Here is a 19,386-nt window from a genome sequence, read left to right on the forward strand (position 1 = left end):
TGCTGTGGGCTTGGTAGAGGGTATGTCTAGAAGAAAGGGTGAATCATAATGGCTTTTACTTGAGGAACAACGACCAAAATACGTGTTGTAGGGGACTGGAACAAGGGATAGGTGGGGATGTTGTGAAGCCTTTCGGGAGGCTAAACACAGTGGTATAGTGGTGAGGTTTAAGTGGCACCCATGATCAGGAGTGATCCTTAGGGAACAGAAAGTCAAAGGATGGTAATGACTGGCTGCTGAGAGCCCTGGATAGGGAGAGAGAAGTCTGCATTTGCTGAGAGGTCTGGGACAAAAGGGACTGAGGCACACTACAGCAGCCAAAGCTTGGAAAAAGGCCCTCAATCAGATTTCCACGTGCTGAGCACTGCAAAGCTGCATTGCCTCCCCCAAAAATCCTGAACGTTCCCCCTTTCCTGCAGTCCTTCCCAGAGGGCTGAGCCCAAGAGCAGGCTGAGCAGTGGGGCTCTGCAAGGCACAAGCAGCAGGCCACGTTATGCCCATACCTGTGTCTGGCAGAGCTGCCCTGTTGTATCACAGCACTTCTGCTTTACCTCTGTATATGTGCGTGTGTATTTAAGCTCAACCTGGTAGGGCTTCTGGTGAGACATTATGAATTTCAGGTGCCTGAGGCATACAAAAAAAAAATGGCAAATTCACTTGGCAGTAAAACTTGCGTTAGAATTTCCTTCTACAGCACGTTTTTATGGCTGAAAGACAAAGAACAAACGTGAGCATGGGTGGAAAAGAAGACAGCGAGCAGCTCAGCTCAGGAGCACGGATCTGAGGGCTGAAGGTTGGGAATAGGAGCAGGCAGGAGGCTGCTCTTTGCCTGCAGCATCTTGGCTAGCTGTTTGCACAACTGGCCCATAGCAGAGCAGACGTGGGGGTGCCAGCACGGCGCTTACCCCATGGCTAGGGCTGGTGTTCTACTTTCTGGTTTGCAGCACCGTGTCAGGCCATGCGCTCAGCAAGCTGCGGGAGGCTGGGCGAAGGAAAAAAAGCCGTACGTTTAGGGGATGGCGGGTGGCGGGTGGCACAACAGCACCGGTATAAATTGGGCCGGGGCGTCGAGCCCGGCTCTCTTTGTCTGGGCCGGGCCCGGCGCCGCCAGCCGTGAGTGCGGGGGAGCGGCCTGCGAAGGCGAAAGAGAAACCGCGTCCGGGGGCGTGAGCGCCGCAGCGTGCCCCGCCGCTGATTGGCCGCCGGGCTGCCGAACACAAACACTGGCGATTCGCTCCGATTGGTGTTTGCCAGGAAGGGGAAGGGAGCTGGGGAGGGCACGCGATTGGTTCCATGCGGTAGGGCGGGATTTCCGTGGCGTTCTCCTGTGGTGATTGGCTTTGCCGCGGCTATGAGGAGGGCGAAGGGGCGGGACTTGAGGATCTCGTTCGTCTGTGATTGGCTCTGACGAAAGGGATGACGTTTCTTAAGGATGGCAGCGTTTCCGATTGGCTACAGCTACAGCGCGTGCGGCGAGGGCCTCGCGAGGCGTTCTCATTGGCTTCTGCTAAAGGGGCGGGGCCTCGTCACAGCCACCCAATGAGCACCGGGCTCCTCCCGCTAACCCCGCCCCCGAGCGCTGATAAGCGGTGGCAGCGGCGGTGGGCGCTCAGTGCAGCGGGTCGGGCCGGGCATGGCGGGTGCCGCGAGCACCTCCTGCTGCCGCGGCGGGGCGGGGGGGCTTCAGCCGCTCCGTGCTACCGTCCCCTTCCAGCTCCAGCAGCGCCGCGGCGCCAGCGGAGACGGGGGCCGGGCAGGTAACTGCGGGTACCTCCTCCACCAACCGAGCTCCGGTGGGGCTGTGTTGAGGGTTGTAACCGACACCGGGGGACCCCTCCCGGGCACAGGCAGCGTCTGGTCCTGGAGCGCAGCCGCGGTGTGCTGTAATATCAACTCCCTTCCCCCCCGCCCGGCCCCGGGCGGTGCTGCGCGGCCGCGCTCGGGTCTTTCGGGCGCTACAGTCACCTCCGAACGGCCCGGGGGGCAGCGCGTGGAGCTGCGGCCGAAACTCGGGAAGGGAGGGGAAGGAGAGGCCCGGGGAGAGCAGAACGTGACTGCGGGGGGAGGAGGGGGGGGAGGTAGAGGAGCGGTCGGGACAAAGCCGAGCTCCGGCCCCACGCGTGGGGAGAGCTCCGCTCGGGGGTGGCTCCCAAAACCCGGCCCTTTGTTCGGTACCGCCGTGTTAAGCGGCGATGACTCGGTTTCCCCTAATTCATCCTCAGTCGCATCGTGGAGGTTTCTCCCTGACTACTTCAGAAACAATGATTGGAATAGAACTTTTTGGTGACCTCTTCTCAGCCTTCGGCTTTCCTTTATGTGCATATGGATGGGCTGCTCGTGGGACTGCTCCTGGGGGTCGGATTCTCCTTTGGCTGTAAATTACAGCGAGAAGCACTCAAACAGCAACCAAAACGTTTGGGTCTTAACTGTAATCTTCACCGGGACTGCATGGCAGCGAGGGGTGTTTGCCTGCTCGGCCGGGCAAGCAGCGTGCTGCTCCCATTCTGAATGCAGCAGCTGCTTCCTCTGCCCTGCAGAAAGGAGTGCTGCAGCCCGTCCCAAAATGAGAATTAATAGCCTTTCCCGAAGCACTGTGCTCTTCATTGCTTGCGATTGAGTCTCTCGTGCCCCTGGCAGGGTTTGCATTGATTGGAGGAGCTATTAAAAAGCTACTTGCTCAATTTACACTTTAAACAAGTTAATGAAATAAATGTTGAGTGCCGGGCTCTTCTTCCTTCACAGCACTGTGCTGAAAGAAAGGTGAACTTGCTGCTAATAGGGCAATTATTCGGTAGCTTCAGATATTACCAAAAGTCAAACCTCAAAGAAAGGAGAGGCAGGAGGCTGCCTGCAGCCTTTAGCTGTGGGAGCTGAGTGCTGTGCCTGCACACGGCAGCGTGCAGCTTTCCCAGGGCAAAAAGGCTGCAGCTCCGCTGACACGAACCAGAATTGCTGCTCTTCATTTCTTCCTGGCTCTGTGCCTCACTGCTGGGGCTGTAGCAGCTTGATTTTTTCCTCTTGATCATAGGCATTTCGTATGCAATTTTGTAAGTGTTTGAATTTCCATTGCTCTCTGCCTCAGTCGTAAGCTTCAATTTGCTCCCTGCGTGTGTGGGAGCAGCACACTGGCAGGCTTTAACCAAAAACTGCTATCGTGGTGATTCACCATCTGAGAGCTCTGCTCCCACCTTTTGGGAGCTGGGGTGGAAACGTGCTGCTTTGTCACCTCTTCCCCTTCTGTCTCAGCTGCCTTTCTGCATTGCTCTGGAGCTGCCTGGTTTTACAGGGATCTCTGTGCTGAGAGAGATGCTGTGAGATCCAGGGGCTGATCCTGCAGCTGCTCTGATAATAGAGGATCCCATTGAAATGAGGAGCAGCTGTTGAGTCTCTCAAAGGGCTTCTGTTGAAAGGGAGAGCTGAAGCTGGGGGATGCCAGGAAGTTGGGCTGAGAGTCTTTTAAAGGAGTTGACTTGCTGCTTAGAAATCAAGATATCACGTTCATCGCTAGGCATCCTGATCTGTGGCATTGCTGTCTTTTTAAATTCTGTATCATCTTGAAAGTGCTCTGGCTTTCAGTGGTGAAGTGGGTCTGTATTCTGGTTTCCTCCATGTTCAGGTCAGACCCGTCTCTGCTGCGTTCATTTCTCCCAAGTGAGGTGGTCCTGGGGCTGATGGGGCCCTGTGGGGATGGAGAGCCTGAAGCTTAAAGCAGCCCATGGCACTGCTTGTGCTGTGTGTGCTCTGGGTTGTTTCCTCCCAAGCCCACATCGAAGCTCCTGGAGCATTGGACGTTCCTCCCTCAGACCTCCATGCTCGAGTTGCTTTGAGCTCCAGTCTTCTTCATCTTCCTGAAACCTGGTTTTCTAAAGTAAGACAACCAGAAGTCTTTATGCTTTTTCCACTGTCGCACTGGAGAAATAGGATTATTGAAATAGGAGCTTACATTTTAATGTGTGAACGTAGCATTTTGAGAACGTAAGCAGGTAAGTAAGCTTAGCTGTCTTAATTGGATCATGCACAGAGAAATAGAAGATGGAATACAGTAGAACAGCAAAGTCGTGTTTTGCGTTATGAGTTCAGCAGTTTTTAGAACACTTCATTAAAATCAGAGTAAGTGAGGGTGCAGGGCTGGACAAGAAGCTGCCTACCAGCTGCTCTTCTAAGCAGTGCTGGAATTGATTCCTTGGAAGGAGGTAAGGTTGTGCCTTTGTCTTCTAAGCCCTGTGCAGGTTTGTCAGTGATGGTGTGGCAAAGGAGAAGGACAACAACAGAACTGCAGGTCGTCCTCCAGGAGTGTCTGACAAGTACCGTGCACAAATTCACGTCCTTCGTGACCCTCTGAGTCCGAATCCTCACTGATGGCCAGCAGGCTTCCCTCACCAGCACTGCTGCTCCAGACCTGTGTGTGCCTTGCAGCTTTTCAGGAAGCTGGTTAGCTGGGCTGACTCATCTCCTTGGGATTTCATTGCTTGCCTGCTCAACTTGCTTCTGAGATGTCCAGTTGTTTTGCTGTGTGGATCCTGAAGTAAGCAGACTGCCAAATATCTTTATTTGGTATCTGAATGAAAGCCATGCCAGATGAGTGGGACACTATTTGTAGGCAGTACCATCTGAGTGTGTGTTTAGCAGAAAGAAAATGTCTGTTTACCTCTTGCAAACGCTGCAGGAATGCTGCCTGCTTGATAGAGCAGTGCTGGTAACAGTGTCTCTTCTTCCCTTTGCAGGCCTCAAATAATGAGTGTGGGGGTCTCCTTTCTGCCTCCCTCATCTTATTAGTTGAATATGGTAACTGCTTCAGGCCTCACTGTGTTTGCTTTAGGAATTGGTACCCAATGGTGTTTCTGTATCCTGGGGATGTGTGTGAAGGCTCTCATTACCAAAATAGCACTCCAGATGTTCGTGGTGTCTGCTCCTGAGTTTCCCTTTACGCTCTTTGACACCTGCAGCTGTTCAGGGAGGTGCTTAAGCAAATGAACAAGGAGCACACAGATCTGCATGGTCTGTATCACATGGCCTGATGTGAAACTGAGAACTTTGGAGAAGAAGTATCAGAAGGAGTTGGGTACCAGCTTTCCGAAAAAGAAACAAAAACCCTCAAGCGTGGATGCAGAAAGCTGTCATGGGAAAACTGCTGCGCTGTGCCAATGGCTGCTTTGCAAACTTTGCTTTCCCAAACGTTGAGATTCATCGCTCTGGAGTTGTGCTTTTGCTTTCAGGGTTTTGCTGTGGGAAAACAGGCTGATAGAAAGAAAGGGTTATAAGCACAGGCAGAGCTGCAATGGGGAAAAGCAGTCGTGTGGAGACTGATTTGGGATGGGAATGCCCTGGAGATGTCCTGCTGCTGTGCTCTCCAGGAAGAATCCTGCTTCTGTCCTATGAAATCAAATCACTGCTGGTATAAAACAGCTGAGCACAATGCGTGGCTCAGGTTTGGGGTCGGAGCATTGCAGGTGGCTTTGTTTAATGTAGAACGAGTTTCTGGCCGAGTAATTGGAGCCCATTCATGGCATTGCAGTCCTCAGCTGATACGGATCATACCTTCCATCTAAACCTGCTGCTCCCAGTTTGTCAGCCTGTGGATACGGGTGTGGGAAAGGGAAAACAAAGGACACATCTATAACTAATCTTGACTTGTGTTGACGTTCTGTGGGTGAAACGAGTTTTTTCCCTGCTTTCAAATGCTGGAGATGACGTTTAAAGGGAAATGTGCAGGAAGCAGCAGTGGGACCATGCAGTGAGTTTGATCTGCCCCTTTTATAGCAGAATGCTCCGGAGGAACGCTCGGCTCGTTTACCCTACATGGATGTTTGCTTCTGGATCTTTCTATCAGCTGGGGTTTGTCTCACAGAGCTGCATGGAGCACAGCCGAGTTCTTACATTTGTTGGGTAAGAACTGGAAGAACCTGGACGCTGATCTGTGCCGTTCCAGGTGGGGTGAACATTTCCCTGTGTGACTGCCTGGTGCAAAGGAAAAAACAAGCGCTGCCAGAGAAGTGATGCTGAGCACCAAAGTGCAGCAAGTTCTCTTTTATGCAAAGCTTGGGTGTTGAAATAGTGTGCACATGACAAGACCTTTAAGCTGCGTTGACTGCAGCAGGTCGGTCTTGGCACTTTCCCACTGCTCGTGCAGTTCAAGGTGATGGCACCGAGTTGGCTGGGTGTGATTGTGCTCGTACAAAAGATGTCTGTGCACGGATACAGGACTTGTAAAATCCATTCCCTTTTGGAATTTTTAATGCAAGATGATCTGAGTAATATAAATTACGCCTGCGGTGCTGCCGTTCGGGGCACCTGGTCTTTCAGGGATGGTTGTAGAGGAAACGAGGCAAGTGTTGAAGATGGTGGTGTGGATAGTCTGCATAGGGGGAGGTGGCTGCTGCCATGCCTGCCTGGGATGCCTGTGTGCCACTGCACAGAGCTGCTGCTCCTGCCCTCCCTTTGTTTCTCCCACTTTGCCATCCTCTCAGTCTGCAGGAATTACTGAGTGCAGTTCCTCGCTTGGTCCCCTGCCCTGCAGTGCCATGCAGGCTGGTACTGCAGTGAGCTGATAGCAGCTGTGCCATTCTGCTGCCCCAGGTGGAAGGCACAAGGAAGGCTGTAGGAAGGAGTAGCAGATCCTGTGGTTTTATTCTTACTTTTTCTCCCTGATGAAGGCTTTCCTCCTTTCACACTGGACTCTGCAGGCTCAACTGAAACTCAGCAATGACTGTGAAAGAGAAGGGGAGAAGGGCTTGTCATGCAGCTTGGTGTGATTTATGTAGCTGTATGTGTATAAAGCACAAGCCTTCTTTTTCCTTGTTTTGCAGCTTGATTGTAACTGTAGAAATATTGAGGATGTCTTTGCTCTGTTTGCTTTACTTTGTACTGGAAGATTTCCAAGGGCTCAGGAATCAAAGGTTCCTCACCTTGGCCCTGCCTTCCACTGAGATCTTGGTTCCTAGATGCTTATCAGAATTGATTTAAGGAGGTGTAACAAAAAGGGGGAGGAAGACACCCCCAGCTTTGCTTTCATAGCTGGGGTTTCACTTTTCTGATAGGGGATGTGGGTGATCTGAGCAGCTCCTTGGTCACCTCTCTTCTTCCAGATCAGAGTGAACGTTACCTCAAAATCTGGAGTTGGAACAGGTTTTTGCTTGTCTTTAAACCACCCTTACAGTCTGTGAGAGGCTGCCTGCCTGCCCTTCTGTTTTCTTCTGATCTTCCACCAATTTCAGCATAGAAGCCCATCCAGAAACACAACCCTCCTGTCAGTGGGAACAGATGGCCTTGCGGTGCGTTGGCCCAATGGAGGAAATGTTCACTTCGACCAAAGGCTCTGAGGAAGCTGAAATTCTTCAGATTGTTTTCTCATTTGGAAAACAAACTTTGAAAGAATTAAGATGAAGGTGAAAAGTTCAGCTCGTTTCCTCCATTAAGGGTGCTCAGCTCCAGTTCCAGTCCCTGGGCCGTGGCAGGGAGCTGCTGTTCTGACTGTCCCAAACAGCCTGAGCTGCTGCTGGCTCTTACTGATCTCTTCCTGTGATATTTATGGTAGCTCTGTCCAGCTGTACTCAATGCAGCATCCAGCCAGGAGGGCTCAGAGCCTGGGATCCCTTTGCTGGTGCTGCAGACCCCTGGCCTGGAGGTGTTGCTGCTCTTTGCCCTTGGCTGCAGGACACCGCAGTCCTCCTCCTTTCCCAGCACTGTTCTCAGTGCTTTGTGTGCAGGAGAAGCACTGAAGCAGAGGCAGATCTGATGTTATCCTCAGGGCTGTGTGCTTTTTGCTTTTCTTAAGCCGTGTGCGTATGGTTTGAGCAACAGTCATGAGGGGGATTGCAGTACAACCACAGCTTCTGTCTCCTCACCGGAAGGTGTGATGGATTTCCCTGCCTTTCTGTATTAATGTACATTGCAGAGAGCTCTGAAATCCCATCCTGGTACGAGTTGTGTATCTTCTTAAAGGACAGAGGGACCAAAACTTTAAAACATGGCCAGAGGTGGAGATGTCAATTGTTTCCTTTGCAGTCCTGTGGCAGGGCTGGGTGCCAGAGGTTTTGCTGGGCTGCTGTGGCACTCAGTTCATGATGTGGTTGTGGCACTCAGTTCATGATGTGGTTGTGGCACTCAGTTCATGATGTGGTTGTGGCACTCAGTTCATGATGTGGTTGTGGCACTCAGTTCATGATGTGGTTCCAGACCCTTCCTTGTCCCTCAGTAGCCGTATGCTTGCAGTCCTCTCTGGATCTCTTACCCATTTCTGGTCAAAGCTTGAGATTTACTATCTCCTCTGCTTACAGACACCTGTCTGGAGCTCTGTCCGTTCTCTGCATGCTGCCTCCCAGTGCTGCTCCAGCTCTCTGGTGCTTTGGTGCCCATGTGGTCAGGTGTGACTGTGCTGTGAGTCCCTGCAGAGCGCTCTGCCTCTGTCTGCAGATTGCTGTGCTGCACAAAGCAGAGGATTTTAAGTTTTATTGTACATAGAACTGCCTGCATGCTTGCTGCTGAGAATTCAGTGCTGTTTGGCAGCAACCTGTCAGGTAGCCTGATTGATTGACCCTGATGGGACTGAAGAGAGGCTGAAACGAGACCCGAACGGCTTATAACATCAGAGCTTCGGTTCTGATCTTGATTTCCACCATTTCCAGTGCTGATCACTGTTCTGCCCTCGGTCAGGAGTGTCCCCTGGGTATGAGCTGCATTGTTAAGGGCATTGCAAGGTGTAGGTAAGAGAAGCTGATGCAGAACTTGAATAATTAGCTGTAATTTCTGTTACAGTTGGGTGGAAGATATTTGCATGAGTTAATTATTGACCGAGTTGCTTAGGTTCCTTTTCAGGCTGATGCTTCCTGACAGATATTCAGGAATGCTTACAGTTCTTGCTTAAGCCATTGAGAGGAAAGCTGCATCCCAAAGCATTCCCTGTGCCTGGTTAGTGCAGAACTCAGGAGGCTGGGGCTCCCATTGCTCCGTGGTTCACATGAAAGCTGGTTGTATTGAAACGTGGGCTGTTGTTTCATTCTCTGTCACTTTAAGACAGACTTCTCATGGATGTGTTCCAAAAATGTCAGGGTCTGAACAGCACGTCCCTCAATCTCTAAACAGTCTTCTGATGTTAGAGGGTGGGTTTCCCCAGGGTGAAATTTAGGGAAGGAAGGAATAAAATTTTACAACTCTAAAAAGAAAGCAGTAGTGGGAACACTGTTTTTGTTTGCCATCATTTGTGGATTCAGCTCGAAGTACTGCTCATTGAATGGTGACTCTGGAAAATAGAGAGTCCTTTTGGTTATTGTTTTAATCAACAGACTGTAGACGTTTCTCTTTTTAGATGCAGTGATGGTCTGGCCCAGGGTGATGGTTTTGGAAGCTCTGAGCTCCCTGTGTTGTGACTGGGAAAGACCAGAGATCCTGCAGATCCAGAACTCCATACTGAAGGCTTCCTGCTTGTGCTTGCATGCATCACACTGATCTCCTGAACTTGAGGATGCGTGCAGCAATCGGAGCAGCCCAGTGACTCCTGGAGGCTCAGCGATAGTTCTCTTATCTCCAGCAGCTTTGCAGTCACATGAGATGTAAAAGCAGCACAGCCAACACTTCTCAGCTGTGGAGCTGCCCAGACCCAGCACTGGTACCAGGTGGCAGCTGTGCAGCTCAGTGCAGAGTGCTGATAACAGCTCAGGGCTGCAAACAGGACACTCCACCCTGCTGCAGCACCCGGCTCCCTGCAGCCATGGCACGGCCTCCTGCCCCTGCGTGCTGCTCGCAGCCCAGCTCTTACCTTTGATGCTCCTAACAGGAGCTGCAGTGCTGCTGTAGTGTGCGGGGGGTGCTGTGCACCATGGCTGTGTCCCTGCCGTGCTCCAGGTGCTCGTGGGCTGAGTTTTCAGGGGCAGCAGCCACACGGGATGGAGGTGTGAGTGATGGGGCACCGAAGAGGAAGCTGCAAACACTAACGAGTTTCTAAATTAGTGGTAGCTGTCTTAGGCTATTAACTGTTGGAAGCGGGAAGTGTGTCTTGAGATGCCAGCTGGGCCAGCACAATAAGCCTTTAATCCTGTGTGGACCTTGTGAGGTGTGGCTGTGGTGCAAGGACTAATGCTATTCCAGCCCTCCCACGTGGCTTTTTGTTCCTACCCTTCTCAGCTAGAACTCAAATTCCACTTCTCAAATGGTATTTTAGCTGATAAAAAGAGGTATTTACCCAGCCACGTCCCCAAGCAGTGAGAGCTGAGACACCTCTGTAGAGGTATTTGGCACAGAGTGGTGCTGGGCAGTCCTGATGCTGGGTTTAACGTGGTGAACTCACTGCCAGCCTTACCTTGAGTTTGGGGAGGAAGGAAAGAATGTCTGTGCACAGCACACCTGGAGCAGAGCTGCTCGTGGCCTCACTACCCTGCCAGGAGGCCATGGGGCTGATTCTAATATGCATGGTAATTTGCATGTCTAATCAAAATGAAATGCAAACAAACTTTTCTGCTGGCTTGAACTTGCCTTTCATGATTGCTGCCTTTTTGGGTTTGGTGATAACAGCTTTCAGCTGCAGGGGTGGTGACAGGGCTGCAGGAAAGGGCAGCTGTGCTGTGCGTTGCTGTTTGAACTACTTGTATGCATGAAGCTTTTCCTTCTTGGTGTTCGTAGGTACCGTTGTGAAAATCTGCACGGGTGAGGGGTGGTCGCCTCCTGGAAGAGGGAAGCTGGGCAGAGCAGGCATTGGGCTGCAGGGTGGGTGCTGGGGTCCTGCCAGCCTGCCCTGGGTTACAGCAGCACTCAGGTTTGTGCTCTTCCTTCCTGCTGGTTGCTGGGTGAGTGCCTGCAGCTGCTAACGGCAGCGAGTGTTCAAGGCTGCCTGCAGATCCAGAACTCTGCAGGTGTTCTCTTGGCCTCCCTTAGCTGGGAGCAGACAATTGCGTGCTTCCTCTGCTGAAATCAAGGCATGCAGCCTGCCCATCACTGCTGGGTCTTCCCACGGGAGGAGCCCGGGTTCTTGCAGCTGAAGCACTGTGCTCCAGCTAATAAGAAATAGGGCTCTGTAGACATCATGATGTTTTTCCCATGCAGAAGCACTTCACCCGGTCGTGTAGCTCCTTTGGCTTAGACTGGAATGTCTGATCACTGGTTTCAAGCAGGCACTGAAGGGCTGCAGTAAAATCTCCTGTTGTACAGAAGCAGTCGCTCAGTGATAAGGGAGGGCAGGAGCTCCACCAGCCCTCACTGACCCGCTCTGCTGCGTGGTTCTGATGGCCCAGGAGCAGCAGTGCTGTGCTGAGCAACATGGCCTGGGCACCAGAGCTGCTGCTGCTGCGGGACTGGGAGCTCGGGGCCTTCGTTAGCACTTCGATTTTCAAGAAGTGAATGAGTTTCTCCAGGTTCTGTGTGCTCCATCTCTTGGGATCTTTGCAGTGGATGTGGGCTTGCTGGCGGGGATGGCTGTTGCTGGAGCTGTGCTCTGAAAGCCTTAATGTCCTCCTCTCTTCTCTCCTGTGTAGCGAGTGTTCCCTGTGCTGCTGCTGCTGCAGAGAAGCCCTGCCGGCCCCGGCAGCCCCGCGTGCGTCGCACCTCCTCACTGGACACCATCGTGGGCTCCTACCTGCTGGGGCAGTGGCCACGGGATGCTGATGGAGCTTCTGCCTCGTGCATGAATGACAAAGCTACCCAGGTATGGATACAGGCTGTGCGGGAAGTCCCCAGGCCAGGAGGGGGCTGCAGAACTGCAATGGGTGTAAACTGGGCAAAGAGAGGAAATGCTGCATTCCCCTCCATCCAGCTGCAGCTTTCTAGGAAGGCTGTTTTTCCCCTTGTGCTTTTCAGCTCCATGATTCCATTTCGGTGCAGTTAGAATTTCCTTGGCCTTGTTTGGAGGCAGATGGCCTCTGGCTTTCTGCTCCAGCCCTGGCTCACTGCTCGTTTTATTTTTTCTGGCTTGCAGCTATGGGCCAAGTCCTTATATAACACACATGGGCTGTGTGCCACACGCTGAGACGGTGAGGGTGCTCCCACAGAAGGGCTCACTAACACAGCGCAGCTCTACTGTAGGATGGAAAAGCTCCAGACCTCAAGGAACTCTTAGCAACCTGTAAATATTACTGCATGGCAGCAAATAGTGCTCGCCTATCTGCAGAGGTGAAGGAATTCAGAAGGATAAGAGCATCCGCTAGCTTAGCAAGCCGTTTATTTAGCACACTCAATCTGTGTTAACTTGCTGTTTGATCTTTGCTGTTCAACAATTTATTACCGGGCTGTTTGCAGGAAGTTCCCAATTGGATTCCAACTTCCATTGTCCTTTCCCAATATGTTCTGCCTGCTTTTGTTTCAGTCCTGGTGCCCAGGAGTGCTGCTGACGGCGTTCTGGAAAGGAAAGGATTTGTCAACCTTCATTTCTGAGTGAGGGAAGTGCACTCTGCCTTTCTGTCTCAAGGCAGATTGGTGAGCACTGAGCTCTGGCACTTTGCAGCCGTTCAGTTTCCCTTGCACTTGGTCCTTGTGGGGAAAGGGCTGTGAAGTGGGGGCACCTCCTAAGGATGGAGCTGCTGGCTGTGCTCAGTGGGGCCAGCTGTGCTGCAGCCCTTCGTCTGCTATCTGCAAATGCTAATGTGACCTTGCAACACGCCAGTGAAAGGAGCAGTGATCTCCAGCATTTCACATATGTGCTTCACTGGTTTGTGTGCATATCAGATGACTTGGCTGTTGTGGAAGCTGGGAATAAAGTCCTCTGTTGTGGCCTGCTCTGTGCTCTAACAAAATGTTCCTCCAGGAGGCTGACGCCCCTTCCATGCTTTCAGGCGTAGCAGCTCTCAGAGCTGGGACTTTTCTCTGCCTGTCAGTACGTGTTTACTTTCCTCCTTCCACAGCTACTGATCAGCTGTTGTGCAGGGCTCTGTAGATTTGCTATCGTAAGGTGGTTCAGTGAGATACAACTGCAGGTGCTCAGTGTGGGGGAGAGTGGCAGCAGCGTGCATGGCTGCAGCGTGTGCCTTTATCTTGCTGTGCAAAGTGTTTTTTCCCCCCCTCTTTCTGAGGAAGCAGTTTTGCCACAGTTAGTACAAAAAGTTCTGTAATTTCCTTCTGCTGTGACAGTCTGCCTAGAAAAGGAGTGGGATGCACATACGTTCTTTATTTTCAGGTTTTCCTGTTGCAAGAATCATGGCTTCTTCCTTTCAGGGCCCTGTTTCTTGGCAGTAGCTCGGTGCTCTGGGTGTCACAGCAGTAGAGCAGGGTGTTAAAGGAGTTGTTGCTTGAGAGTCTTCAGGTGCCTTAAGTTTTTCTCGCGTCCTGGGCTCTTCCAGCAGCTGAAGCTGAGCTTCCCAGCCTTGCCTTCAGCAGTAACATGAGATGGAGCTGAATCTCGCCTCTTCTAGCTTTCCTCCTTAGCTTTCCTACGTACGTGATCTGCTGGGATGTGAAATGACACAATGTTCTGGCATAAACACCGAACGCTGTCTGAGTTGTTTAGGAGAGACTATTTGAGGTAGGAAATGAGATCAGATGTGCCATGTGCTCAAAGTGTAGGGTTAGCCTGAGCTGCAGGACTTCCTATGGGAGCTGCCTGCTCCTCCACGGGGCGGCTGAGGCTGCTCTGAGCTCAGCAGGACCTCACAGTAATGCTTCAGACTGAGCAGATTGCTTCTGTCAAACCGAACTGAGCACTGCACTCTGAATGTAGCAGCTGCTGTGCTGCCATGCCTGCTGCTCACTGGTCCTGTGGATGAAGACCCAGGCAGCGCACACTGTGGTGGGAGTGTTGCCCCCTGCTTGGGGGGATGCAAGGAGGGGCTGCACTGGAGCCTGTGACTTGGGGCAGGGTTGGATTTCTGTCTGAAAGTCACCTGCATCCAGTTACCGAAGGAAAGCCTGGTACCTCTCCAGGTAACTCGCCTTGTTCCTTTGGTTTAAATACACACTAAAACATATTTTGAGAGAAGAGGCTTCTGTCATCCTGCTGACTCGATGGGGCTGTTTCCGACAGCTGCTGTTCTCGCAGTGGCCTCAGGGGAGATGGAGAGCTGCTTGGAGAGGAGCTGTTCTCAGGCCCTTGCACCTCCGGGCAGCCTGTCCCTGAGGATGGAGGAGGGGAGCGTTATCAGAGCCTCCCACAGCACGGCAGGCAGTGGGGACAGGGGCTGGCTGTTTTGAGAAGGCCTGACATGTGATGTTGGGAAAAAGCAGCCCTGCAGCTGATGTGCCTTGGGACCGTTGTGATGCTGGAGGCTCCGCCGAGGAGGACTGAGTTCAGTGGAAGGAAGTTCACACCCATGGCTGATCAGATCAACGGCCCCTTCTGATTGCCATTGATACTCATAATGTAGCTGTTGCTTGGAAAACAGCTGTGCAATGCGCTGGGGTTGTTTTTGTGCACTAAAAGTCAGCTGAGAGCTGCCAGCCCTTCAGCAGGGCCTGAGCAGCAGAGGCAGCTGGGCTCTTCCAGCACTCCTGCGGCAGCATCGAGTCTGCAGGCCAAACCCTGCTTTTGGTTACGCCTTTGAACTGCGATAATGGGAGCCTGAGGTCTCAGAAGCAAGCTGTGTGTTCTCACAGCTGGGTGAGGCTTTTCCTCTCTGTAAGGCTGCTGTGTACAAATGAGTGCTTGAGTCTCTACGTCACCCTGCTTTGGGCTGCAGCCCGTGCAGGCAGCGCCAGGGCGTGAGGAGCAATGGCTGTGCCTGACATTGCCAGGTACCCGTGGGAATTGAGGCACTGCCTTCTGAGCAGCTCTGTTGCCATGCAGTTCCGTGAGGTCCAGTTTCCTTCAGAGGCACAGATTTGGTTCAAATGGTGAGGTTTTGGTGAGTACTGAAAGAATGCGATCTCAGTGCGCTTTACTGAGTGATATGGGAGAGGACTGGAGCAGGGCTGTGAAGGAGCAGCAGTTGATCACTTTTATTCTTTTGGACACTCCCAGCAGCCTCAGAGCAGTAAATGTTGTGGTTGTTCTCAGCAATGTTTCTCTTCGCTTCAGACCCCGGTGTCCTGGCATGATGCAGAAGTGGGGAAAGCCAGCTCCAGTGCTCACAAGCGTTCTGCTTCCTGGGGTAGCACAGATCACCGCAGAGAGGTAAAACAGATCAATCCCAGCACTTGAGCAAGGTCTGTGTTAGCTGCTGATGTGCAGGAGGCTCCTGCTTCCGTGGGAGGGGAGTGGGAGGACAGGGTTGTAATGTTAGAGATGAGATGTTAGCCCTCATTCTCACCCCTAATGCTGTGCGTGGACAGGAGGCTGATCTCACAGGCAGCTGTTATAAAGAAACTCCTCTGGAGCTCAGTGCATTGCTTATAGGTGTCACAGTGTGTGTGGGTTCCAGCAGGGCCTGGCCCTAATGCTGCAGGTGGAAGATAACCCAGATCCAGTGGCACTGCCCACATTGCCAAGGGGCAGTTTTTGGTGAGGCCTCGTTTGCAGTCCTTGCTCATCCTTGGAGAGGCAGCCAGAGCAGCTTGTTATGCGATTGGCACTGTCACTATTTTGGCACTTCCTCATGGGTTGAGAGAGAAGGGAGGAAAGAGAGAAGATGTGATTATTTTTTTTTTTTTTTTGGTGGAGGTGTATTGGTTTGCCTCATTCTGCAGCTGAAACTTTATTTGCTAGATTGCCAAACTGAAGCAGCAGCTCCAGCGAACGAAGCTAAATGGCAGAAGTGGCAAAGAAAAGGAGAAGAGCTCCCCGCTGCAGGGGGACCATGCTGTCCTTGGATCACTCCGGGTAGGTTCACATCTCCCTGTGCTGTCACTGTGTGTCCCAATGAGATGGAGTGCAAATTCCTGCTGGCAGACATCCCAGCTGGTCTCAGACTTCTGCTCAGTGTCTGAGAAGGGGGTGGGAGGCATTTTTTCTTCCACTGCTTCAGCAGATCCCTGTGCTCTGGCCAGCACTTGGTGGGTTTACGTGGCTCTTCTGTCAGTCTTTGCCAGTCAACCTCCTCGAAGACTCTGGCTGAGCACTGGAGTGCTGCAACATCAGAGTAGAATTGAGAAATGACTGAGTTTGTGCTGCCACAACTAACATCTTTGACTCTGCATTGTTGCAGGACTCTCCTTCAGGCTTCCTTTCTTCGTCTCCTGTTTTGAGGCTCAGTCCTTGCTTGCACAGGAGCCTGGAAGGGCTAAACCAGGAACTAGAGGAAGTGTTTGTGAAGGAACATGGAGATGAAGAGCTTTTGAGGGTGAGTGAAGGTTGAAGGATCGCCCTGAATCTCCTGGATGGTCTCTGAACACTTTCCTCTCATGACACTCACTGCCCATAGCTGCTTCTTGGCCACAGCGATGATGTCTGTGTTCAGTTCTAAGCACGTAGCTGCCTGAACGGCTCTTGTCTTCCCTCCTTAGACTTGGTGCTGTGGGAGATCAGCCAGTAGGAATCTCAGCAGCGCTGAGGCACTGTCTTAGATCAGCATCCAAAGGCTGCTTCATACCATGCAGGTGTGGGAGGTGATCCCAGCCGGCCTGTGAGCAGAAATGTGTTACAGGGGATGCGGGAGGGTCTGTGTCCTTCTGCTCTGTCTGTGGCTGAGCCTCTGCTGGGAGCCAGCAGCACCCCGAAAAATACTGTCTGTAGGTGCAACTGCTTCTTCACCTTTTCTGTGGTGAAAGGAGTGGGTTTCTTCTTGTTCTGCTGAGACTTTGCTTTTTCCCTAGATCTTGGATGTCCCAGATGGCCACAGAGCACCAGCACCTGCACCGAGAGGCTCTGGAGATGCCTCCCTGATGCTGGAGCCCAGCAGTGGCAGCTGCAGCAGTCTCTCGCTTTCTCCTTCCCCTTCTGTGCCTCTCCGCCTTTCTCCACACACTCCAGTGAGACTGGTGGCAGAAGAACTCTCCTCTGCTGTGGATGAGGTGCAGTTGGATCCAAAAGAGAAAGGCAAGTGCTGAGCCCGTGCAGCTGTGAAGCTGTGGGGGAATGAGGAGGCTGTGTGGTGGATTGGAAGCTGCAGATGAAGTGGGAAGGGATCTCAGCCACTTTGAGTAACGGTGGACTTCCTAAGCCCTGGTAATTACTCTCCTAGTGGGTGCTCTTCTGTTGTACTACATGGTGGTTATGAGCAGGGAGCTACACAGATAAAGTGCTTTGGTTTTAGCCCACAGCTACAGGGGTACTGGAAGAGCATGCTTGGAATTAGCTTAAACTTCTGTTGGATTCTCATAAAAATTTCTTAAAAAGTATCTTTTATCCCTTGTAGAGGAGGGCAGCCCTTCTCCAGTCCTGGCTTTTGCTTCCTCTCCTCGGCCCAACCACAGCTACATGTTCAAACGGGAGCCTCCTGAGGGATGTGAGAAAGTCCGGGCCTTTGAAGAAGCTTCGTAAGTATGAGGAGTTGTGGCAGAGGAGAGCTCAGCTGAGGTTGGTCCTATGGCAGGATGCTGGGGTGGGAGCAGCTGAGGCTTCAGTTGTGCTGTTGTGCCCTGCTCTGAAGGTAGGGAACAGTCTCTAAGGAAACACTGCAGCAAAACCTTGGCTGCTCAGATCCTGGTGGACGAGGTGAATTGTGTGTCACAAAATCAGTGTGTCACCCTGAGACACACTGGGAAGGATGTTGTGATTTCTGCCCTTCCTAGGCAGTAGATAATTCTCAGCCAGCACAGCCTCTTGAAAAGAGAGCTGCTTGTACTGTAAATAAGTGTGCTTTCAAAACAAAACAGGCTCGTTGTGCTGCTCTGTGCATGAGGAGCAGCCCAGCTCACAGCAAAGCGATTCAGCTTTTAGTCAGGCTCTTTGAAGAGCACACAACCCCAGGTGTTCTCCCTGCAGCCGCAGGCAGTTTGGTGCTCTTGGGGAGCATCTGTTGCTGATCACATCCTCTGTGTCTCTTTCAGCTCCAGCCCTGACCACACCTTTCAGCCTTCCTGCCCAGATAAGAACAAAGTGCACTTCAACCCCACGGGCTCTGCCTTCTGCCCTGTCAGCCTGGTGAAGCCTCTCTTCCCAAACGTGGGCTTTCTCTTCAGTAGGGGCTTTCCAGCATCATCCAGCCCTGGCACGGGCACGTTTACATCCTGCCAGCCCTCAGCCCCCACGCCATTCCTTGGGGCACGGAAGGACGCTGCTGTAGATAACTTCAGCGACGCCTCCAAGTCGCCTTCACTCAATTATGAACACTGGAAACGTGGGCAGCCAGAGGAGAGCGTCGTCTTCCACAGCTCTCTCGTTGTGTGAAGCCTTTGGGAAAGTTCGCCAGCAACAGCAGCTCTGGCTCCTCAGTGCATCTCGGCCATCCCATGGAGATCAGTGCCTTGAGGTTGGGACTTGACAGCCAAGGGGCAGCGCTGGGCCTGAAAACCACAGCAGGCCGCCAAGGATGAAAGCAGCTGTGAAGTACCACGTTCCACAGGACTCCTCGCTGCTGCGGGAGGGGCTCATTTCCCCGAGCCTCCCCTGTTGAAAGCACTTTCCTGCGTTGAATTCTCATTTCCTGTATGATTGTTTTGCTGGTGAAGAGCAGCTGGGCACCCCTGCGCTGGGCGGAGCTGCGGTTGAGCCGGGAGGATTCAGGTGGTGGAGCTTCCCAGCGCTTCTCATCCCTGCTGCTGCCGCTGCCCGGTGCTTGCTGAGCTCTGGGAGGTGGGAAGGGGGAGAAGGGTCTCGTAGGACGGCTGCTCCGGGGGGCGTGGGAGCAGAAGCTGCTGTTGATCTGCGTCAGTGTGACACAGACGGCGGTGTTCTCTGCCTGCGCCTCCATGGACGCCTTCAGCCCCTGAAACCCCGGAGCTCTGAGGAGCCCTGAGGCAGCTGTGCTGAATGGGGGGAGCGCAGGTGACCGAATGCCACCTTCCGCAGGGGGAGGAAAACTTGCCTTACTGCAAGGAGTGAAGGAGAGATGTTGGCTGCTCAGGAATGGCAGAGCTGCCTGCCGGGTGTCTCCGGTGCTGCGGCCACATTGCAGGAAGAGAGGATGGGAAACAAAGTGCAGTGCTGGAAGGCGCCCGGCCCTGAGCCCACACAGCTGCACAGCGGGGCTGGGGCTGCCTGGGGGGGTTTGGGGTTCGTGGGCCGCAGAGCAGAAAGCAGAGCGAGGACATGAGGACACGGATTGTAAAAAGCCTCTTACCAACAGCGTTTGGTTGTGTTCTGTTGCGAAGGCTCTGGGTTGTACTGAAGAAGCCTATTTTCTTATATCTGATGTAGAAACTCTATTTTCTTCCAAAGACACTATTTTTGCAGCTGTTTGAAGTTTGTATTTTATGTATGTATTGCAAAGCTTAAAGGAGGAACGTTAGATTTGGAGTTGTGTTTAGAGGGGTTTTTGCAGATGCTGGTGTTGACAGTTACGTGGAGAAAATAAACTATTTCATGCATCCGGAAGCCCTCGTGTTTTGGGGGGGTTGGATTTAATATTGCCGAGTCTGACGGGGGTCGGAGCGCTGGGAGGCGCCGAGCGGAGCTCCGGGTTGAGGGAACGCAACGAGCCCGGCCGCCAAACGGCT

General features: G+C 52.6%; 1 protein-coding gene across 4 annotated transcripts in view; it reads left to right on the plus strand.

Annotated features, from left to right (window-relative positions):
* The window catches only part of FAM117A (family with sequence similarity 117 member A), a 29,073-nt gene extending 9,816 nt beyond the window's left edge, over positions 1–19,257 (plus strand). For 2 of the 4 annotated variants that reach the window (XM_085210973.1, XM_085210974.1), the window contains exons 3-9: positions 11,463–11,632; positions 14,930–15,025; positions 15,557–15,670; positions 15,996–16,130; positions 16,603–16,825; positions 17,145–17,265; positions 17,779–19,257. In XM_085210973.1, coding sequence (XP_085067099.1) covers positions 11,463–11,632; positions 14,930–15,025; positions 15,557–15,670; positions 15,996–16,130; positions 16,603–16,825; positions 17,145–17,265; positions 17,779–18,118 — 1,199 coding nt within the window. In that variant the 3' untranslated portion in view covers positions 18,119–19,257. Of the gene's footprint in view, positions 1–1,580; positions 1,758–11,462; positions 11,633–14,929; positions 15,026–15,556; positions 15,671–15,995; positions 16,131–16,602; positions 16,826–17,144; positions 17,266–17,778 lie in introns of those variants that run through there. The other 2 variants (XM_019623343.3, XM_085210975.1) reach the window with 2 other exon arrangements.
* The last annotated feature ends 129 nt before the right edge of the window (positions 19,258–19,386 follow it).

Source organism: Meleagris gallopavo, chromosome 29 (assembly GCF_905368555.1).
Source record: "Meleagris gallopavo chromosome 29, MGAL_WU_HG_1.1, whole genome shotgun sequence".
Taxonomy (NCBI): domain Eukaryota; kingdom Metazoa; phylum Chordata; class Aves; order Galliformes; family Phasianidae; genus Meleagris; species Meleagris gallopavo.